This window comes from Callorhinus ursinus, unplaced genomic scaffold, assembly GCF_003265705.2.
Source record: "Callorhinus ursinus isolate GAN/ISIS: 27379988/994484 unplaced genomic scaffold, GSC_fseal_2.0 scaffold8, whole genome shotgun sequence".
Classification (NCBI taxonomy): Eukaryota; Metazoa; Chordata; class Mammalia; order Carnivora; family Otariidae; genus Callorhinus; species Callorhinus ursinus.
The window spans coordinates 11156013-11180473 of NW_027397070.1; the positions used below are offsets into that span (position 1 = coordinate 11156013).

General features: G+C 41.6%; 1 protein-coding gene across 9 annotated transcripts in view; it reads left to right on the forward strand.

The window, feature by feature from the left end:
- NPAS3 (neuronal PAS domain protein 3) overlaps positions 1-24461 on the forward strand; it is an 835099-nt gene that overhangs the window by 758325 nt on the left and 52313 nt on the right. For all 9 annotated transcript variants that reach the window (XM_073895072.1, XM_073895074.1, XM_073895073.1 and 6 more), the window contains one exon: positions 10808-10926. In XM_073895072.1, coding sequence (XP_073751173.1) covers positions 10808-10926 — 119 coding nt within the window. The remainder of the gene's footprint in view (positions 1-10807; positions 10927-24461) is intronic.

The window sequence follows — 24461 nt, forward strand, 5'->3', positions numbered from 1 at the left end:
CATTCAAATTGATAAGAAAGATACTAAAAACTCTAGTGGAAAACGGAGGACAAAAATGTAGGATTCATTGAAAAAGATTCACATGGCCAATAAATATGGATTAAAACGTCATTCATCTTCATTAGAAATAGAGATGCAAATTAAACATGTGAGATGTTTTTACATACTGCTTTTCAGGATGACCCCAGTAAAGTATCTTCTCTGAATCTTCTGCTAATTTAATATTTTTTATCAAGTGAGAATATTTTAAGATGGCAATCAATATGAACACCATCAAAACACTGTTGATAATATGTAAACTGATAAAGCGTAACTTTTCTGCAAAGTGGTACACAGAATCAATTTGTACATATTAGCTTTTTTAAGAAAAAGAAGAAAAGATGGGGCGCCTGGGTGGCTCAGATGGTTAAGCATCTGCCTTCAGCTCGGGACATGATCCTAGGGTCCTGGGACGAGCCCTGTCCAGCTCCTGGCTCCGTGGGGAGCCTGCTTCTCCCTCTCCCTCTGCCCCTCCCCCTGCTCATGCTCTCTCTCTATCTCTGTGTCTCAAATGAATAAAAAAAAAAAAAAGAAAGAAAGAAAGCTCATGTTCTTTGACCTAGTAATACTACTTCTAGAAATCCACCCTAGGAAATAATAAGAAAGTTGAAGCAAAATTAATTTCAAAGAAATTCGTCACCAAGCAATGGAACATTACATAGCCATGTAAAAATAGTGTTTGAAATGATACTCATACGGGCAAATGCAGATACTCCGATTTGTTGTTGTTTTTTTTTAAGCTGATTTGCAACCAAGAGCCCCAATATCCTTTATTCCCCGAACGGTGTCTAATAAAAGTACTACTATTATCACACACTGAGCTATGACTGACATAAAAAAATGCAGGAGACACAGGTATGGTCCCAATTTTGAAATAAGTATATAAATAAATAGTAAATAAGACTGCAATAAAACATTAGTTTTAATAGTGACTATAAGTGTTAAGGTTATAGAAATAATTTTTTTATTTTCTGGTTTACTCTTTCATATTTTCCAACTTGCCTATGAACATAGAATCGAGAGAGAGAGAACAGAAACCTATCTAAAAGCCATCAACAGCATTCTCACAAATCCTTTCTGAACAAAGCCCCCTTCCTGGCTGCCTCCCCCAGGTCACCACCCCGCTGCCCCATCACCCTTTTCTCTTCCCCAGCCCATCACTCTGTCACTTTCACTTGCTCGTTTTTAACCCTTGGCAATCCCTCACTCTACGGACTTTTTTTTATTCCCACTGTGCCAGCTCCCATCCCTGGGAGAAGTTCATGATCCTGAGCGTTACCTCGAAAGACCACAAAGCTATTGTTATTAGGGTACCCTAGAAAATTAATGCTCTTAAAATTAAGCAACTTCCAGCCACTGTGCAGTCTTATTACTTATTTTCTATCGGTCCCAGTTGCTTTGCCCACTTGGGCTGCGAGGTAGCTGCTTTCACTTTCAAAATCCTCTCCTTCTCCCACGTCCTCTACTGAAATTAAGTTGTTCAAGGCCATTCCCATCATACTCCTCTCTGTCTCCCCCCTCTCTCTCTTTTCTCTCTCACATCCTCCTTTTTTTTTCTTCTCCCTCATTTCAGAGGCTTACTTATTGGGGCGCCTTACTTATCGGGGCTCAGTCGTTAAGCGTCTGCCTTCGGCTCAGGTCATGATCCCTGGGTCCTGGGATCGAGCCCCGCATCAGGCTCCCTGCTCAGTGGGAAGCCTGCTTCTCTCTCTCCCACTCCCCCTGCTTGTGTTCCCTCTCTTACTGTGTCTCTCTCTCTCTCTCTCTCAAATAAATAAAATCTTAAAAAAAAAAAAAAAAGGCTCACTTATCTTTCTCAGTCACTGATTAAATGTCCCTTAGGATTTCAATTCTTCAATTACCATTTCCAGTGTATACACCTTCTTGATCAGTAAACATGCTCAGGTCTCTTTATTTTCATTACCAAAACTCACCAAAGAGAAGAAGGTCATTTATTTACTCAGTCTTTCTCCCCATTCTGTCCTGAAGCTCCTCCCTCTGGAGTTGCCCAAAGAATGGACAATACCAGCAGGTACATCTGGGAGGCATTGAACACTCTGGATGATTGTGTCCATTAACTCTTCCCTCAGTTTCCTACACGTTAAATTATCTGTCTTTAGTATAGCACTTATTTTAATTTTGGACCAAAAAAAAAAAAATCACAAAAGGTAACATGTCTAGAATCGGTCACTAGTACATATCTATCCAAATAATAGTTTTCTATAAAGCCTTTTACCAGTCCAAAGTCCTAAAGTTACAATGTGAGGTGTGCGTGGTATCTTCACCCACTTACCCACGTGACTTCATGTCTTCTCCAAAGCCCTCCCATCAGTGAGGCCCCTGCGTCCACCCAACCAACCATCACCCCCTCGCTCTCCAGCCCCTCACTCCGCATTGCACTTCTCTATAGCATTCATCACCGCCAGAAGTTACTGCCTATTTCTCCTTCTCCAAAATGTAAGCACTTACATTTACAAATGGCTCCAGCTCATTGTAGATACTCAGTAAGTATTTAAATAACTGAACAAAGACTAAGTGAGCTATAATAAAACATCTGACAAGTGCTTACATGTGCTGCTTTAAAACCTCATCTTGTCTTTTAGGGTCATGTGTTGAGTCAGGGCAAAAAGTTCTAGGGACAGGCAAAAGATCAACCTCTAAAACCTTAAAAGGTGTGCTCCCAGTCCATAGGCCTGCACTTGAAGAGAGAGAGTTTGTGTATCAATGGCTCAAATCACCACCTGATTTTGCAGCCAGGGCTGCATAGCTCTTTCTCATCACATGGCATTGTTGTAGTTAGTCACAGAGCTTTAAAGCAGTGCAAAAGCAGAATGCATATGTGTGTGTTTGCAAGTGCCTCTGTAGCCAGACTCCTCTATATAACTCCTTTTTAAAATATAGTATGTCGACAACATCTGCTCCCGAAATGGAGATTTGGCCAGAATGCTAAGAAAATAAACATGGCAGTTCAACTCAGTCCTGGCAACCGGCGCCTGCCCCATGGATAGGCTGCATGGAAGATTCATGTATATAAAATAGTATATTAAAGTAAACTTACAAAAGCAAAGAGCAATCATTGCAACCATAATTTTTTCTTCCTCTTTGGGATTCTAATTTTAAAAGCATTAAAGAAGACAGCTGCTCATGCTGTGATACGCGCTAAACAGCCTGAAGGATGGAAAAAAATATATTTGTAGCTCATAATAACTATTGACCTTTCTGATATACAATGTTCTCTGTGTTAGCTATTCGGTTCTATCAACAGTGAAGATTGAACATGACTTTTTAATAGAAAACATGGGGTTTCGAGCTGCCTTCACAAAGGTGTTTATGTATTGTTATTCTGTTTTGTACTACAAAAGACCAAGTCCTGATGCCCTTTGTCTGACATCATGTTTGTTGTTTAAAAAAAAAGGAAAGGAAAGGAAAAGAGAGAAAAGAAAGGAAGGAAATAAAAGAAGGAAACAGAAAAGGGGGGGGAAGCCTCAATGTTATTGAGTATGTTTTATATGAGGAATTGGCTCGTAACCACTTTATAGTCATGATAAAAGCATTGCCACACTCGATCCCATACGCAATATTGATAATGGAATCCAACGGCATCCTGGGAGGACATGCCATATTTCTCTCCCAGAATAGATCCCTCAAGTGGCAACATTTATAGGGCATCTCCAATAAGATTTAAAACACTTGCTTGCAGTATTCATATGGCATGTCCTTGGGAGTGCAGAGCCTGCTGCAGAATGGGTCACGTTGGCTGTCATGTACTCTCAAAGGCTATCTTTACACTACCTGCGTTTTCCCCGTGAACTTTCCTGTGGCTTAGTAGTAGCTGTGTACAGAAACACCCACTGGTAGCAGCTTGACTCCGACACCGTGTCTCTTTGCTCAGAGTGGTATCATCCACACACCAAGTGCGGAGCTGCAGGTGCCGGCTGAACGCTGTCCTCCCCCTCAGGGGACAGCCTCACCAAGCAGCAACCCCTGCCAGGCACAGGAAACCTGAAAGGCAACCTTATACATTATGATTCTCATCCCGGGCAGGCAGATACTGCCAGAGAGTGTGTGTTGACAGGTGGCATGGGTTGGCAGATTATTATTTTTCTCCCTTTTTTTTCGGCGGATTATTCTTAATGTGACTTTGAAAAAAGTTTATTACATCATTATTGAACCACAATTATTTTCACAGCTATGCTCTAGAGTTTCAGTTAATGATTCTCAAGTTTCTAAACAAAGCTGAAGACTCACAACTGAGTGGGAGCAGGAATCAGCCTTAATGAGACTTAAATAAATTCAGGGGGATTTTTTGTTTTGTTTTTTGTTTTGGGGTTTTTTTGGGGGGGGCGGTTTTGTCGTACTCCAGAGCAAGCCCCAAAGCTGATAGGGGCTGATTGCTGAGCCAGAGCGCACTGGCTGGAACTGCATTTGCATGACATCCAAAGGGTGGTGCACCATGTGTTCACAGAAAATGGTGGGCACTGCCTTGCCCCCATGGCCAAGGATCTCAGGCTAGTCTACTGAAGCCTGTTCTCCCCTTCAGAGTTGCCCGGCATGTGGTAAAGGACAGGCCAGTGAGATGGAGGCCAACTCTCCAAAAGAGAACAAAGTATTCTCTAATTCTGGGGGAAATCAGACCCATCCTTTTTTAACTACCAAACCACTGGTCCATGACTCAAAGTAACCTTTTGCAGAACGTGCTGCCTTAGAGATGAATACAAGGAGAAGGCATATGATCCCCTTGCCCCCAAAACAACCAACCAACAGCAAAACACCAAGTCTTGGGCCAAGATGTTCTGTGAGCATGGCATGGCAGGGGTAAGGGGGCTAATCTTAAAAGAAAGCATCTGACTGTTAGTTTATTCCGCACGCACCCTGAGTGACGACTTATGTGAAACACCATCATGGGCACTTGCCAGACCTGGGGTGTGGGACAGGGCATAAGGGAAGCAGGAGCAGAGCAGGGAATAGATACAACAAGAGACAGACAAGAGACATCAGGCCTGCCTGTCCAGATCTCCCAATCTTGTAGGTGACACTATTGGTAGCACCTTTTACAAATCGCACATTTTAAAAAATCAACTGAGCATTTCCCTTTGAAAACACAAACTCTGCTTACAAAGATCACAGCATTGCAGGTAGTGTTTCTGGTATATGTGAATTCACTGGGTACTGGCACTGTGGGCAATGCATTCCTTCTCACTATTACAGGAGTTTTACCCATGTTGTTGTCACATGCCTGGACAAGGCTATAATTTTTCCAAAAGGAGGGTCGATGTGGATATTGTGTTAGTTATCGTTGCATAACAAACCACCCCAAATATTTTGCTTAAAACTATCTCACATATCTTCTACAGGTCAGGAATCCAGTAGCAGTTAATCTGAGTGGTTCTAGCTCAGGGTCTTTCCTGAGGTTACGATGAAAATATCAGTCAGAACATAGTCATCTGAAGACTTGACTGGGGCAGGAGGGTCCACTTCGAAGCTCACTCGTGTGACCATGACTCACTGGGAAGCCTCCGTTCCTTGCCATGCTGGCCTCTCCACAAGGTTATGCAAGTGTCCTCACCACATGGCAGATGGCTTCCATCAGAGGGAATGACCCAGGAGAGAGCAAAAGAGAAGCCACTCTCCCTGACATGACTGAGTCATATCCTGCCAATTCCACCACGTGCTATTTATTAGAAGTAAGTCACCAAGTCTAGCCCACACTCAAGGGGAGAGAAGATAGACTCTGCCTTTTGGAAGGAGGAGTATGGAACGATTTTGGCATTTTTAAATGACCCCACCTGTCATCCTGGGTAAACATAAAATCTGCTGGGATACCGTCTGTGAGACAAGATTTACTTGCCATGTTTGTCCTACTGTTTGGAAAGTAGGTTGGGAAGATCTTTTGACATTAAAGTCGACATTTAATGCATATCAGCTCTTGAATATATTAGACATATATAAACCATATATGTATTTATGTGCATGTATGTGTAATTTTTGCTCTGGGAAACAAGGAACCATGGTCGGTGGTAAAGGGGATGCAAATTAGACCTGTGTCCGCCTTGATGCTCTGGAATACCCAGCATAAGAGATAAAATGAGGATATAAAGAACTGTAAGAACAGTATTTGGCAACATCATGACCTCTGGAGTCAGACAAACATAGGTCGCGTCCGTGTGCTCTGCCACTGACTATCTGGAAGACTTGGAAAACACAGACTCTCTTTATATAATAAAGACCTAGTATTTGTACCCCATCAGTATGGGCTAAGTTATGCTGCAGGAAAAAAACATTCTGAAATTATAACAAAAATTTATTTCTGTGAGGGTCAGCTGTGGCTTCTGTCCCACACTGTCTTCATTCCAAGACCCAGGCTGATAGAGCAGGTGCCATCTGAAATGTCGGTAGTCACCATGGCAGAAGGAAAGAGAAAGGACCTCTTTCTAGTAAGAGACTGGCTCTTTTTGAAGATTCCACCTGGAAGCGACACGTGACTTTGGCTCACATTTCCTTGACTACGGAAAGCCATATGACTATAGATAACTTCCAGGTGCCTGAGGAAGCACAGGAAAACTTTTGCAAGAAAAGAAATCGCTTGTCACATACTCATTCTAAAGTCCTGAAATACATCAGTATCTAACAAAGCTAACAGAATATGACAATGAAACAATTTGGCTTCATTGAGGTAATTGCAAAATGAACCAACATGTCTTCCCTTGTCTTGTGAAAGTCATTTTGGTTATTTGCACTTTGGTTTTTCCTGTGTGTACAGACCCTCTGAAAAAGGAAAGATTCATTTAGGCAATGAAATAGGAAAAGAGTATATTTAACTTCACATGTTAGCAACATAGCCCAATCCACTTCCCCTTCCAAAGGAAAAATACTTCGTTCACAATTGAGGAGCAACGTCGTTTTCCCAAACTTATTTTTCCTTTTCCTTCCCTACTACATCAGGATTTGGTGCCAGTTGGAGGGTTCTGACGTGAGGTTGCACTGAAAACATTTGTAGTGTATGAAAAAGAAAGACCCTCTTTATGCTGGGGCCTCATCTATTTACAGAGACCCTGGAAAGAATACTGAGAGTCTTCAGGGGCACCTGGCCCGAGGATTAGCCAGTACAACTAGACGGTTCTCAGCTACCTCGTCTTCCTCCTCCTCCAGCTCCTCCCTCACCTCCTGCCCCTACATAGTAATAAGGAAGCAGCAACTACAACGCTGGTCAGGGATTCGTAAACAAATGTGAAATAACGCAGATACGATTTCTCACATTATGGTGGCATTTGCCAACATGAAAATTATTACAACTTTGCTATAAATTGTTCTGTAAATTTTACAAAATATGCAAAAACTGACATTTCAAGAGCTGAGATAATTTAGATTTATTAAAAAGGGAGGCCCTTGAGATTCAGCAAGAGAGAGTATATTTCTTTATCTAGCTTTGAGTTGTGTGGGTCTCGTGTGTGTTTTGTTTTCCAGCTCCTCGTTTATAATTCATGGGTCAAAACTGGCCCTATCTGGGCTTTGACCACTTAATCCAGTTTTACCCATAAATTTCTCCTCTGTCTCTGGCAGCGGACAGAGCTTCTCTGAATCCCAAATTTCTTATCGGAGCATGCAGCAATCATGGCCTGCCTCAAAAAGCTGACAGGAAAGCATCTGATCTCTAGAAAGCACTCTAAAATGCTTCTTTGACGTGGACCGGTCCCACCATCTTTATAGGGCACCAGTCTTAAGGACACTTCTCTCGCCCCGCTGTCCTCTTCACCCCCCCCATATACACCCATCCATATCTGCACACATGTGTACACACACACTCTCTATTCAATGCCACAGACATGTTGCCCGTCACCAAGGCCATGCTCTCTCCCAACAGAACCTTCATCAAAATCGTGCTTCTCACCTGAGACACTCAGAAAGCTTCTCTTGGAATGCTGCAGCTCTTACCTGTCACCTGCGGATAACTCATCTTTCACATGAGAGACACCATTGTCAGAGATGGGATAACCAGCATGTATTTGCTAGCTCTTGGAGGAAGCACGGCCATGGCCAGTGTGTGCTGCCAACGGGTTTGTTACGTGTCCCTTTGAAAGGGACAGAGTGCCATGTAACTCCCGCCCTGCCCTCAGAACTAGAAAGTCATATATGGAATGAAAAGGGAAATCTTTATCAGAAATCAAACTCTGGTCTAAGTTGCCCCCTCACTTTCTGCCCAACTCCTCATTCCCCCATGGTTGGAAGTAGAGCTTGAAGACCAGTTTAGATCTTAAATCTCAGCGTCAATGGAGCAAAACCTGACCTCAGCATTCCTCTCACGCCAGTTGTCCTGGGTTTAATTACCACCGCCCCTGTATGTTTAGGCAATTACCGTTGTAACACACGGGGGGCTGGGGGGGGTGCTGTGTGCAGGGCCTCAGCGCAGAACGCCACGTTCGGCCCCCACAGCTCATACAAAGCTTGTCACCCAGCGGGAAGCAGCCATGCTGCGGTCTCTACCGTGCCCACGAAGTGTTGTACTCTGCAGTTCTACGTCCTGAAAACAATAGTTTCTAATGATGCCTGAATTATTCACTCTTCTGGAATGAGGCAGTTCCTTCCTCCTGGGGTCAGGGTACCCCAGCACCCTGGCCCTAAAACCCATCTCACTTCTGCGGGAAGTTTCATTTTTCCTCAGCTTTTGCAAACACGATCTTGCTGCACAGAGCTGAATTTTTAAGGCCGAGGTTGTGGTGTGGATTCTGATGGCTTCCCGTTAGTTCAAGTCTCTGAGGACCAGTGCCAATAAATGTGAAAGGGACAACAGTAGATTGGCATACTTTTCCATTTCCACCAGGATGAAAAACTGCTATAAATGAAGTCTAACCTTAAATGTATAATCTGTCCTTGGGAAGGGGAGGGAAAAAAAATAAATAAAAAAAGGATATAGCATCTTCAAGCTCTCGGCATCCCTTATGAGAAAAAAATTGGTTCTAAGGGTCTCTGATCTTGTGTTTTAGTAAAATAGAACTGCACGGCTGACTGACAGTTCTGATCTAAAGCATTTACGTTTAAGTTTTGATCTCTCTGCTTTTGATTAAAACTAATGAGCTCATTTAATTCAAAATGGGAATCTCTGATAAGAGAAATAAGGTTGATGTGATTGGATTAGAGGGGCAAATTAAACTCTTAGAGCAGAAGTTTGTGCTTATATAGTGTATTAAAAAGCTGTTGGCGTATTATGGCGTGTTAGATGATGAGAAAAATTTCATAGTAATTCATATTTAATCAGAAGAAATGAAAGTACTAAATATAACATGGCTCTGCTTTTCCCTCGAGTGATAAAAAGCTGTACATTTAAAATGACATCAGATCCATGCTCTCTAAAACAAAAAAAAGAAAAAGAAAGAAAGAAAAGAAAATCTTAAGAGAAACATAAGAAAGGGACACTTGTCAGCGGCTCCCTCACCCCAGAACAGAAGTGCCACAAACATAGGAAAATACAGTCCTAGTTAGACAGGAATAATACAAGAAAAGCTATAGCCCACAAACAGTAAGGTTTCTGTTATTATAGGAGCTTCTATTCTTTCATCTGAGCATCAAGTTTCATGTAAAAAAAATTGGCATTTCTTTCCCTTAGAAATAGATGGAATGCGTTTCTTAAAGTTCAAAAGCTTGTTTTTCCTATTTTTCTTTGTGTTTTAATAACCATTTTCATATATGCTTAATTCTTACAAGTCCCTTTGCGACACATATTTCTGTACCCCCACCCCTGAGAAAATTAGTGTTAGGCTTCTCAAAACAAATCCTGTTTGTTGTTGGACATATTTTTAATTTTAGACTCAGAAAAATTTTTTAAACTTTAGAGTACTATTCTAGAAGAGCAAAATTAGACAGTATCGATTAGGCTTAAAAATGCCAAAATTAATTTCTTTGCAGGAAAACACTTAAACTGACAAAATCCCTTAGAAGGTGTGGCTGTGTTATGTGGCCGTGTGGCCTGTTTGCCGAAAGGTGTTTTTAGATCAACAAGACTGCAAACTCCCATTTTAAGTTTCAGAAGTAAAGAAGTGTTCCACTTAGTCTCAAAGTGCATGAAGGGAAAGAGTAACTGTCTCGCTTAAGAGAGGAGACTATTATTTGTTAATATCCTGTTCTGATGGGGACAGAGGGCAAGCTGCAGTGGACAGTTGATATTGTTGGTGGTTTTTATTCCTTTCTGCCTATACATTCCATTCTCAGCCCTCTATCATGAGTCAGTTGAGAAGACTCTATGCTTTCTTATTCCCCACAACAAAGGAGACCAACTCAGGAGGGCAAGGATCCCGGCCAGGATATAGTTTCATGGTCCTCAGAACTGCCCAGTGGGCAAATGTTACAAGAAGGGGTCTGCAGGGAGAACAAAGAGCAAGTGATTGTACTCTTCATCAGCAGCCTCTCTGCCTCAGTCTTGGTTGATTCCTTACATCTACGGTGTCCTCCTCTCTCATGACTGTTCCGTGCATGTGCCAAGTCTCGAGGTGTGCTGCCCTTACTTACTTTAGACCCTACTTGGGGAGCTGCTGGAAGTTAAAAGGCCTGAAAGTCTTCTGCCAGAAACTGGAATGGAGTTACTTTGGATTCATTAATTTTTCTTTTTTATTTTCTGCAAAGTAAACATTTTCTAAATGAGGTAAATTGATTACTACGCTCTTAGCACCCATCAGTCATTTATTTTTAGTGAACTCAAGGATTGCACCTGAGCAGTAGCTGTGAGGGGCTGTGTAGACATCTAAATCATGTGTGTATATATTTTTGTATTCTTCAGTGGAGTCAACCAGCCCCAGTCTGCTAACCACTGACAACACCCTTGAGCGTTCCTTTTTCATCCGAATGAAATCTACTCTGACCAAACGCGGCGTGCACATCAAATCATCAGGATATAAGGTAAGCTGGGCTCTGGGAAGGGACATATTTCTGTCTCAGGTCAATCCTAGGTCATTTGCATCCAGTTTCCCAGCTGCTTTGGGTCCATATAATTAACGCCTGTGACCTTGAGCCGCCCATCGGGTTCTTAGTTATTTTCCTGTCTCAAGATACGGGCTTCATTACACCTCTCATTCTCACTTCAGACGTTGCTGAGGCACTAAATCCCTCAAAAGAGTGTCTTTTCTTAAAACACTTGTTAATAATGAACCAAGGTCTTCAGCACTTGCTAGAAATTCCCTTTGATGGGGAAGGTGAACCAAATTCATATCAGTCCTTAAGATGAGCATTCTAGAATGGCTACTTGTAAGAATTCCGCTTCTCTCTTCAAATTCGCCCTTTCTCTTTAGAGAAAGACTGTCCATTTTACTAACCTCTTGGCCACCAAGACTCATATACTCAAATAAGAAAATCAGGTTGGGTGTCAGGAATCTTAGTTGAAATTACAATTATTGCACATTCAGTCATACCTTAGCATCCACAGAATACTCAACATACAGAGCACCTGTTTCCCCACAACAGCAAAGACCACGTCTGGAGTCATAATCTACATTATTATCATTTTAAGGGTAAGGATACAAAAGCCTCCTAATCTAAGGGAATTCCAACATTTCGGTTACTATAGCAACATAAATTAAGACCTATGAAATTTATGAAATGCCTTTGGCAACCTGAATCTTATCAATTTTACAACACACTAACCAGTCTCTCAAACAATATTTACTGTACGTGGGAGGACACGCAGCAACCAAATGTACAAGAGATGTGGCCGGCATAACCTTTTCCAGTTTTCGAGTTGAGAGCGCCTGATAGCTCAGTTCTTTAGGGTTATTGTGGCATTGTCAGGGATGCTTAAGAGTCATTAATTAGCATTGGGGGTGCCTGGGTGCTCAGTTGGTTAAGAGTCATTAGCATTGGGCTTAAAAACCATATATAAGTCATCAGAAATCAGCAGCTGCCAGAATCAGAGTCGGGTACTTTCTTTGACATGAATTCTTCAGAGAGAAAAAGGAAGGAGGTAGGGAAGCAGGCCCTTCCATGAACAACCTTTAGCTGTCCTACCTGTCTGAAGGGCACATGTGGAACATCCTTAACCTTTAACAGGGTTTGAAGCAAAGGAGAGGCACCAGGCAGCTCCGCCTGCAGGAGCTTTACCCTACAGAGGCCCGTTACAAAGGGATATGGTGGAGGAAAAACTCCCGACTCTATCCTTCGGATTATTTTTATTTTTCCTGCCTTACTGAACCCAAGACGTTTATAAGTTACGGAGTGTGTAGCAGGAGCAAGTTTGGAATTTTGGAAGCAAACTGTAGGTAGAGTGGTTAGTATCATTGTAATGGCAATAAATGGTAGCAGTCTTGGCCTTCCAGTTTTGAGGAGCCGTAGGGCTTTCTTTCACCTATGTTCTGTCAGTGTTCATTTGTCATTTTTAGTGATTTTTACTGGTTTGTAGGGGGCATGTCTCAGGAGGGAGGAAGGGTGGGAGAGGTGAAGTATAGTTTGACAAAGCAATATTTAGTATACTTCAGTATCATTAATTTAATTTTTTGAATAAAAAATTACTGCTTTCACATGACCAATGAGAGATCATAAAGTCCTGCACAATTTTGAATCTACAAAAAAAGCAGGCTGTCCAAATAGAGAAACAGTTTGTATTTCAGTCTAGGCAAGAGACCCCTAGCAAAGAGCTTGCATTCTTTCTGTGTTGTCATTTGGTCAGCTCAGGACAGCTGCTTTTGCTGCGTGGCCTGAAATTGGACAAGCTCATTTCTTAAATATTAATAGATCATTCATTCAATGAATTTCTCTTGAGTTCCCACTCTGGAGCCTGTTCTAGATCCTGTAACCCAGCATTAAACAATAAAAAGTCCCTGCTTTCATGGTACTTAGATTCAACAGTGGGTAGTCAATAACAATAAATCAAGAAGATGATTTCGGACAGCAATGAAGTCCAACACAATAGGGACTACTGTAGTAGACATATTACAATATGCTGGGCATGGTGCGGCATGCGTGCATTAGCCCTCACAACAGTCCCAGAAGAAAAAAGTGTTCATTGTTTCCACTTTACAGGTAAAGAAACTAAGGCTGGGGTTTAATTAGCATACCCAACTTCACACACTGAAGGGACAGAGCTGGGGTTTGATTTGCCTGTAGAATTTGCCTGTAGCTCTGGGAGCCTGGTCTCACACCCTGTGCACTGAACCATTGGGCTACACTACTATGCTGAGAGTAAAGCAAGATTATGTGAGGGTGGCTGGTTGGGGTGGGGGGGGACACTTTAGATAGGAAAGTCATAGAAGGTCTCCCTGAGGAGGTGACATGTCACCTGTGAGTGGTAAATGAGAACAGACCACCACGGAAACGTGGAAGAACGGTGTTCGCAGAGCTCCTTGGGCTTAGAATTAAAGACACCTTGGCTGTAAGAAGGTACCCTCGAGAAACAAAATATGAAAAAGTACAATCGTGAACACCCAGGATTAGAAAAGAGGAGTTATTCCTTTTTCCATCAAATCCTAGAATGTTGAGGTGATCATACTCCTCTGATGTACCCTGCTGGTATGTCTTTCTGAAGACATCACGAAAGTCTTCATCCAATACCTTACCTCCCTCCCCACTCTTCCCCCAATGAGATGAATCGTCCAACAGATCCAGTTCTACCCGTCCTCCTCCACAATGCCCTTGCCTCCTTAATTAACCTTGTCTGCAAGTCAGTGGAAGAGCTGATGGGAGCCCATGACATGACACAGCTGAATAATATCCCTATTTATCTGTTCGTTCTCAGTAAATAAATCTAACAGCTTATAAAACATTCAAATAAAACTTGTAATCACCCCAGCACCACACAATAAGCACAAATAAAAAGAAACAGCGACGATAATTTCACCACACACTCCCAATATTCCTCCTAATTTATCATCGTTTGCTTCTTTCTTTTTCCGTAAAGCTCCAACATGTTAAGCCATGCCCAGTGCAGGCTACGATACTTCTCCCCATTTTTCCTGTGACCTTGGCACATATACTTTTCTGACCTTGTCCATCACCTTAGCTGCCACTCTTTCCTTAGTGTCGTTATCACGAACAGTAATAATGGCTGCAAATTAAGACCTGTCGAACATTGACTCTCTGACAGGTACTCTGCCCAACACTTCATACTTATTTGATCTAACCCATGCACTGTTTAAAAACTTCCTCTGTGCCAGGCATTCTTCAAACTTTACATACCATCGTTGTGCCCATTTTGCAGGTGGTGAAGCTGAGCTCTAAAGGGCTCAGTACTTTGCCTGCGTTCACATAGCTCTTAAGTAGCTCCTGAGGAGCCAAGACTGACCAGGCAGTTAGGCTCCAGGGTTGGCCCTCTCCACCCTCCGCTTCACTGCTTAACAGATAGAGTCCAAAGAAGAGCTCAGCATGAGCTGGACCTCAACATATGGAAAGTTCATCTCAATTTTTTTAAAAGAAAAATCTCTGGCCCGATTAAGACCTTCTCTTGTGGCTCAGCACGTCCCACAGCATTCCTTTACGGAGATTTGCAGGGATTTACCTTCCTTTCTAGGGATTTTTAACACCCACCCAGGGACCCACGACCAAGAACTCTAGCCAAAGAAGTGCTACTCTGATTCCGCAAATTCAAGTAGGGAGTGTGGTGTAGGTTGCTGTTGCTTGCACGCCCCGGGCCTCGGGAAAGTTGCCCTCTTGCCAATGAAGTTTCCCAGCTGTGAGCTGACATTCAGTTGTCTCTGTCCTCATTTGCTTTGAAATCCACAGTAGCACGTTATCTGGACCAGCCACTTTTTATGCCTCAGGGGTTTCTTCTTGTTTGGGTCCCATTGTAGGCCACATATCTTAGCGTAACACAGCTCTCCTTTAAATTGCATTGCATCAATATTCTGCCTTCTTGATTAGGTCTATGTCTGGGGGAACTTACTAGGTATAGCACAGGGGGTAAAAGGAGATATGTAATCAGGGAAATTAGAGAAGTAAAGACTAATTGGGTCGCCTCCTTAGCTCCTGTCTTTGGAGGATAGTTTCTGTTAGCCTGGGACTGTCAGTTTTCTAATCTACTCTTAAATGCCCACCAGCACCACTGTCATTTCTAGAGTTTTTATCCACACACATGATGATGTCCTAACTCTGACTGCAGAGCAGAGCATCCTGGGCTGGGAAACAGAGACAAAGAGAGAAAATCTCTGTCGTGTTTATAGAACGCTGAGAATGTCTCTCAACTCACCGCAGAGGTGGAAACCCTCCCATGCCAAGGCGTCCTGCTAGGACATACAGGAACAGATTACTGAGGGAGCAAGGGGGCACTCCCAATTCTTCCCAAAACAAACAACAACAACAAGAAAAAAAAAACAGCCCCCATCTGGGATGATTTGGGTATGGATTTGCCTGTAGCTAAGTGTCCAACTAAATGATTTCTGTAACCAGTCTGGGCTCTTTATGATATAAAGAGTCAGAAAGCTTAGGTAATAGAGAAAATAATTTGTAGGTTCATTAGCTTATTAGAACTGCTGATATGCCTCAGCTCTAAGAATACCTGTATTTAGACAGGAAGTAACAAAAGCAAAAAATGAGAGGGTGCTAATTAGCTAAAGCAAATTCTTCTTCACCTTCTCTAAACACAGAGATGCCTTTTAAATTAGAACTTGTTCATTTTTTTCAAGTTCATGGTTCTATCTGTTCTGTTGGAAAAGGCACTCCCCTAATTTTACTAGTAATTTGTTTTATTTGGGGTGTCATAAATCTCATTAATGATTTGATTAAATCTGTAGAGCCTCTCCCAAGGTAAATTCATTTTGCATCAGGAAGTTCTTGAATCCCTGAGGTGAACCCAGTGATCTCAGGTTACAGAACCTTATTTAGTAGGAGGACATCTTTGGTGTACTTATTAAAAAACCAAATGAGTACACCTTCCAGAATGTCTTTCACCAAAATTACAATAGCCTCTTCCTTCCTCCTCGTTTCTCCTTGCCATTTATTCATTTTGTGTTAATACATATTGAAGTCCTGTTGCAAAAAACATCAACTCCTAGACTGCAAAAGTACAAAACCTAGATTTACATTTTGACCCCCTTGTGCAGATAGAGATAATCTTCTGAAAAGGTATTTCTCAGAAAACATTTTTTATAAAAATACCTAATATTAAAGAACAACATCTGTAGTGAAGAGTTATTTTCAGTGGTAAATGGGCCTCCTTTTCCTCCTGTTCACTTAGGTGTGCAAGTTGCATCACTAGGATTTCAATGTCAAAATCAGAGCTAGGTCCATTTTAAAGTTGAAGGCTTTTCATATGCAATGTATTCTTTTGGGGGGGGTTCTGTCACCATCTGTTCTTTTTTTTTATGCAATGTATTCTTAATTGAATGTGTATATTGACAACTCTCAAGACAATAGCAAACTAGGGGCATCTGGGTGGCTCAGATGGTTAAGCGTCTGCCTTCAGCTCAGGTCATGATCCCGGGGTCCTGGGTTCGAGTCCCACATCGGGCTCCCTGCTCCTTGGGAGCCTGCTTCTCCCTCTGCTTCTCTCTCTCTCTCTCTCTCTCATGAATAAATAAATAAAACCTTTAAAAAAAAAAAGACGATAGCAAACTAGAAGGGAATTATTTCTCACACGTTCAGTCATCTGGAATTTTAGTTCTTGGTTTGCTTTGCTGATAAAGTCCACAATAACTAAGATGTCAACCTCTCACTCTTGATCACCTGCCCCTTCAATATGTCGCCAAAACTGGTTGAATCCACCTACCTCTATTTGCGATACTCTAGCTTAAAGCCTTTCTCTGGATCTATTGTGAGAAATTCCCAAATTACCTCCCAGAAAATTTTGCTTCTCCATTCCATTCTGCACCCTTCTCCCTGGAATATCTTCCCAAAGCCTCGGTGATCTTTACTTTGTATCTGCTCCTAAGTCGTCAGTGGTTCCTAGTGTCAACATAATCCAGAAACTAGTCCTTCCTAGCTTACCTTTTCTACCACCGTCTCCATCATTCTTTCCTGGAGCTATTACTACCGATGGTCCAGCAAAATCTGTCCTTTATCTTTCCTCAAATACATCTGCATATTCACACTGCTATGCTTTTGACCATGCTGTTTTCATTTCCTAAAATGCCTTTCTGCCACACTTGTACCTAGAAAATTCTTACACAACCAATATGGCACCACTCAAACATTGCTTCTTTTTTCGTCTTCCTTGCTGCACCTATTCCCTCCTCCGCTGCGCTAGAATAGCATTAAGATTTTATTTAAGCTCTCTGTGCCTCAGTTTTCTCACCTGTAAAATGAAGTTATAATAATATATAACCTGAAGAAGTTTCCTACAGGTCAAGTGAGATAGCACATGCTCAACTAAGCATCTTCGCTCCTTTTTATGAAGTACTGTCATATAATTTCATATGAAACTCACAATAATTCTTTTAGGTTTTTATCCCTATTTTCCCAACTTGAAGATAGGTTAAACTGAGGCACAGAAATATGAATTGACTTGTCTAAGGTCACATAGATGGTAAATAATGGAAGAGAAATATCCAGATCTTCTGATTCAAATGCCTTCTTCTTTCCAATATACCACGTTGGATACCGGGTGATTTCTTATTCTACTTTCTTTCCTCAGCACAGTACCCTGCATGTTGTTGCCACTCAAGACATGTTAGTTGAATTAAATTGCATGTTCTCTTTTTTTCTGTGATAGCAATGAAAATGCTGATAGTAACGAACCGTCCAACGCACCACTAGAGACCGTGCTACTTAACATCCATGTCTTTTACACGTGACCATTAGAATACCTGTGAACCCAATGACCATACTGTGATCTGGCTCACACTCCCTTATCTTGCCTGCCAGGATATTGTTCATCTTCACCAGTGCCTTACTAAAATCAGAATGTACCACATCCACAACATTCCCTTGGACCATCAGTTGAGGATTCCTTTCAGAAAACAAAAAATGGAGTCATTTTAACATCACCCATTCATCCTGACTTCATATTGGCATTTGGTGATTTACCATTTTCTTTCTATTAAGTCATCTTTAAACAATATTTTTCTGGATATCAACATTTTGAGGCTCTATCGTTCTGAAAATTAGACCAATACTGCTGATATCCTGCCTTCCTATACAACTCCATGATTTCTCAAAGATGGCTAAAAATAAATGAAGTGTTATTATAAGAAGGTCTCTTTGCCCAAGAGGGTAACTGTATGCAGTGAATTTTAATGGTACCAGAAGAAGTGTAGCTTAGAGGTATGCCTAGCGCTAATGTGAGGGGCAATGTGGTAGTGGTCCTTCTCTGGAGAAGTTCTAAGAGCATACACTAAACTTACCAATTAGGAGTCCTCCTCCTCCTAGTCAATTGTGGACAGACTAGGTGCCATCTGGATGTTTTCCCCAATCTGAGATGCAGAGATGTTCCAGATGTCCAGACATTATCAGTACTTCTCCTGAAGCCTTTGCTTTGGCTTTGTGTTGTTTTGAAATGATGACTACAGTATTCCAAACTGCACAAAATGTAAGTGTCTTGTCAAATCAATAGATGACTTTTCAGAGAGACCAAAAATTCTGTCAACCCATTCAGGCTTCCAAAGACTACGCATTTATTGCCTTTCAATCAACCCAGACACCCAGAATAAATTGAAGGAGAAAAAAATGTCCAGGGTAGAACTTACAGGCAGAGGTTATCCTGATGAAAAATGCAAATAGAGGAGAGAACCAATAAAATCAAATTTTTAAAATCCTATTATCTCTTTTTACTCCCTGCTCACCTCTGCACAATTGTCCATTACAGTGTGGTTTCCAGTGTCATTTTAAATACAACTGACATTGTTTCTGATCTTAAAGAATTTATTTCCCATTACCAAGGCATGACAGTAGTCCTAGCTTGGGATATGTCATTTCTGCCGGGACTAATCAGCTAGCTATTTTACCAACTAGAGGCATAATCACTAGCCATTCTGTGAAGCGACTGTAAATTCTAAGTATGTCAATAACCGCAGCCCAAGTACGTTGCTAACTTACAGGTACTTCATATTTCATCATACGGATTTTAGAAAGAAGGCAGGAGAAGTAAGAGCATCCCATCTTTGACTAATGTGAGATCATTCCAGGTTGGCTTTCTGAGCCTTTGGTAGCTAAGAATAATGAAAGTGATGACCATTTTCAAAATGAAAACTTTGATGCAGAAATTAACAACCCTTTCTGTGTCTAGTGTCTTGAACTAATGCCCTTCAGAATTATCATCAATGTCCCTATAAATGTATTCTCAATCTGATAATCTTTTAAAATATAATCTCACTATTATGAGACTTTGGCCCAATAAAAAAGTTTTAAAAGGAAGAAAAGATATAATCTGAAGAACTAAGAAGTCAGTGCAAACACAGCTGATCACTTTTTGGACCCAGCACTTGATGTGAGAAAGGCCCTAACAGCACCAGCCAAGGCCCTCCATTGCTGTTTCCCTAAAGTCACCTCTTGCTCCAGTGGTCTGAAGTAGCAGGTGCTTCACTCTGTACAGATTTCAGGGGCTTCTAAATACCTTGCTCTGTTTGACCTTCATTACTTGAAAACTGCCCTACTGGATGGTGATTAAGCACAGAGGCTATGATGTCAGACACTCGGGGATTTGGACTTAGTCCTGTCATTTCTGACTCTTTAAGTAAATTGTTTAACTTTTTTAAGCATCTGTTCCCTCTCTTGGAAAGTCCCAGTAGAACCTCCTTCGTGAGGGTACTGTAAAATGAGTGACATGATATAGAGAAAGTACTATCGCAATGCCTGACCCCATAGTAAGCATGCAATACATGTCCAGTTGTGAGGTTTAATGTTTATGGAACTTGTACTGTGCGTTGATCTAGACAGTCCAAAATCTTAACCTCTGCACCTCCACACATGCACCTGTAACTGTGGAAAATAGTAAGTCATCAATAATATTTCGGATTATCTCCTGGAAGTTATATGAGCTCTGGAATAATAAATGATTTCTTCTGAATATAGAAAATACATTTATTTCTGGGAAATTTCTCCCTGCTTAAGTGTCCTGAATATTGATTTGATTTTAAGAGACAAAATATGACTGAAATACGTCATCTGTCCCTTTAACAAAAGAAGCACATACCGCATGGTTTTCCTTGGAATTGATTTAGCCTCATGGCAAGACTAATAGAGCCCTTTAATGCAAGAAGTAAAGTAGAGGAAGGGCCAATTTGATGTTGTTGATCTCTGGGATAAATGGAGATTCTAGGCTCCTGTAGTCCATAAGGCTCTGTGGTTTGGTTAAAGTATCTGCATACACATAAATTGAACCCTCAGGGGAAGGCAAACTACCGCTGTGGCTTGAACCCAACCTGCACCTCAGAGCTACTATACAACATTCTAGAAGGAATTGTGTTGCCTCATTCCAAATAAGGGAAAATAGCCAGGATTCTGGAGTTTCCGTCTTCTCATGTTGTGACTTCCTGGGGGACAAGGGACTAGTCCCATCTTTCCTATCGCTCTATGAATGCCCTCCACCATCAGACTAAAAGAATGGCCCCTTGCAAAGTGCTCTGAGTTACAAGACTCTTACTTAAACAAAAGAATCATCTGTACTAGCATTTCTCAACCCTCTGCTGCTGTGGGTGTGAGGGTTTGGGGGTGTGGGTGTCTTCTGAGCTACCAGTGGACAATGGATATCTCCAAGTTACCATATGGGAAGCATCATTGCTGGAAATGGTTTACGGAACCAATCCATATAAGCTATTGCTGGACTGATAGCAGAATTTATACCTCCATTTCAGCAGGGCTTCTGTACCTTCTTTTTATTCTCCCTGGAGTATAGGTTGTCCTCAGATATTCCCTTGGGTCACATCTGCATTTCATTCAGACTTCTGCCCCAGTGTCACTTCCCTCACCACCCCATCTAAAATAGCTCAAGCACACCTTCTGTACCCCATCATCTGCTTTATCCTGCTGCCTTATTGTTCTTCATAGCACTTAAGACAATGTCATAAATTTATCTGTATATAATTTGTCTCCCCATCACAGTGTAAGCTTTAAGCTCCCACAAGAGTTTCGGTGACATAATAGGAATTCAATAAATATTTGTTTAAAAATGAATGAACTTCTAAATAGCGGTCATTATTTGTATGAAGGCTAGAATATATTGCTTCCTTCGGTCATGGTGCTAGTTCCTTTAAAGGGGATTTAGAGATGAGAATATGAAGCCACTGGAATTATATCACTTTTTGAGTTTCCAGGCCCTGTTGCCAGGAAGACAAGCTGAAGGTTTCTTCCTTTTTCTTTTAAAAAGACTGTACTCATGGTTGACATATTCTATGACATCTTTTTCATGCTCTCATATTCAGTTTTTTATAAAAATCAACATGTATTTAACTTGTACCCCACTTGTACCCAATTCTAGTCGCTAGAACTCTGGAAGCACAATCAAGAGTCACTTGATTATTACTTGGTAGTTCTGAATATATTTAACAGTCCTCAACAGCCCCTTGTCAAATGTCCTTCAAACTCATGACTCCTTGTAGAAGTCATGAAAACAGAGTGGCTTACTAGGGGCACACCTGGTGAGGGGTGTCAGAAAATTTCATCCCACGCCAGCACATTGCTGTTTGCTTGCTATGCAACATTGGACAAACAGACTGATTATTCTGGGCTCCTGTTTCCTTGGTGGAAACAAAGGAAACAATCGGATTTGCCTCCGGTGTTCTTTAGTCATTTGCTGGTTGAGATTGCATCCCCTCTAGCTCTACTCTCTACAATAGGGTGAAAGCCCCTTGGGACTCTCTGGTGGAATGGAATAGAGAAGTCTGCCTAATCTGGAGCAGCTTCACTCCTGGGAAGAGAACGGTTAAAGCTGCCAGGAAGTTCTCACAAAGGCCACCCAGAGTTACCAAGAACTACCATATTGACTCATAGCCAGTGCTGGTTTGAGAACCTGAAATATTCAGGGAAACATTTAACCAAATCCTTGCCACAAGGGAGAAGAGGTCTGGGGAAGGTTCTGTAATTCTTGGATGAACTTTTGTACCTTGTCCTCTGGAGACACTATGAATAGACTACACTGAGCAATCAAGTGAGATCCCAAGTTGAGCACAAGAATAAAATGGTGCTTTGAGAGTAACTCTCTTGCCTTATTCCATGAGCAGTGACAAATTGTTTTTCCTTACTCAACTCAACACAATATGTACTCACCCCTCTTTTTATGCCACATAACACACATTTTATGTTCTTATTAAATTCATCTATCTTCCCCCCCCCCTTTTTTTTGCAATTGGCTTAATGATGATCATCTCTGTCAGCGTTGTCTGAAATGGTTGCAAGTTTCCAGTTGAAAGGAACTACAACTTTTAACCTACCTGAAATAGCCCTGCAGGTTGAGTCCTAGGTAAATGTTCTTTAATGCTGAATGGAATTAACAATATTATAATTGTCAAATCCCTCAAAGGAAGGTATCATGGAAATGGAAAGCATTCTTATTCTTGAATTGTTTTCGTTATAAGCTATCTTCCCTATGAAACAGTTTTTTTTTTCCCTCTGTTTCCACTGGAAAGATCTGGAGAATGATACAGTTGGGCTGAGGACCCAAGTAGCCAGATCCCAGGCACCTTGGTGCGGTGGGGGAATGTTAGGTTCTGTGGATTTGATCTTTAAGACACAAAAGTGGCTGTGCCCAATATCTCTGCATTCTCAAGCAGAGAGCCCTTAAGTCATCCACAGTGAATTAAAACTTAGAGGTCAACATGAACTGACAGCAAGCCAAGTCAGTAGGTGGAAAGGGAGTATAGCCTGGAACCACTAGACCATACTGCCCCTCTCTCATAGAGTGCTGACAGAAGCCTAAGGCTGGGGAGGCCCCTCGTCCAGTCCTCCTTTCCACACAGGTCACCCCCTTGGGAAGGCAGCAGTGGCAAGTGTTCCACAACAGCTCACGAGACATTTGGACCCCCCAAAGAAGCTCTTCCCTCCTGCATACATAAATCATACCTCCTAATCATGCCATCCAGTTCTAAAAACTTTAAAAGGATGGTGCTCTGTGAGTGAAAATTCATAGGCACCTGCTCTTGATTTACTTCCTGCTTAGAATAATTTTTACACAGCTGCAGGATCACAGAGTGACTCTGTTCATGGTACCCAACAGTGAGGCTCAGACAAGAAGGGATATGTTGGATGTTTGGGTTATAATGATTTTGGCTATTCCTTTTTTTTACAGCACCATTAGTAATCTGTCATTCTAATAATAATAATTCCCTTTTGACATCATGCAGGTAAGAAGAAATCATCACTGACATCAAAAATGAGGTGATATTTCAGCAGTATTATTTCACTGAAGATAAAATGGAAAGCTTTATTACTCCCCATGCCTTTAAAGAAAGCTGAACAAGGCATATGCTGACCCTAGAGCTTATCTACTTCAGTTCCTTCCAGACTAATATGAAATAACTAATTTTAATTGTTCCAACTAGAGTTTCAGAATGTGGTTTTCCCCCAAAGCTTTACATCCACATAATGGAAACTTTTTCAAAAACAAGCTTTATCAGATCATAATAAACTGGAAAAGCAAAAAAAAAAGTCCATTGTAACCAAAACTGATCTCTAGTTTTTGTTCTTCAGCATCACCTTTTGTTCAAAGTATTTAGGAATTGATTTCACTCAATCATGCGGTCAATACTGATTGTGTGCCTGTTGTGTAAATACACACTGTACTGGGTACTGGGAAGACAAAGATGGATAAAACAGAGTCCTTGGTCCAGAGGACAGAGTCCAGACTGAGGCAGACACACAAAGAAATGTATGCTATAGTAGAGATATGTTCCAAGGGCAGCGGAATGAAGTAAATAATTCTGTCTGGTGGAACAGGAGAGCTTCTCCAAGACAGCATCATTTTAGCCAGCTCTTAAAGAATAGACATGCCCTACAGAAACATTAGAGAACAGAACTCAATGCAGAGGGAACAGTCTTAGCAAAGAGATGAAGGCATCAAGTGCATTGAGCAGAAAGAAATCTGGTCCTTGGGGCGCCTGGGTGGCTCAGTTGGTTAGGTGACTGCCTTCGGCTCGGGTCATGATCCCAGGGTCCTGGGATCGAGCCCCACATCGGGCTCCCTGCTCGGCGGGAAGCCTGCTTCTCCCTCTCCCACTCCCCCTGCTTGTGTTCCCTCTCTTGCTGTTTCTCTCTCCCTCTCTCTCTGTCAATTAAATAAATAAATAAAATCTTAAAAAAAAAAAAAAAAAAAGAAATCTGGTCCTTAAGGGAATCAGGGAGTGAAGACATCGAATCTCACTCAGTAAATGTAGACAGGAGTAGGAGGAATCTTCATTTAGTGCAACATGAACTCAATGGGCTAATCAATGTTCAGGGTAACAGGATGAAGATTAAGATTGTTTCATTCTAACAAAACTTCTTGCACTCATTGTAAGAAAAAGACCCCCATTTTCTACCAAGGAGATCAAGAAGTTTGTTCTCTGTCTATTAGGGTAAGAGAATAAGTACGTGGATTTAAGTAAGTC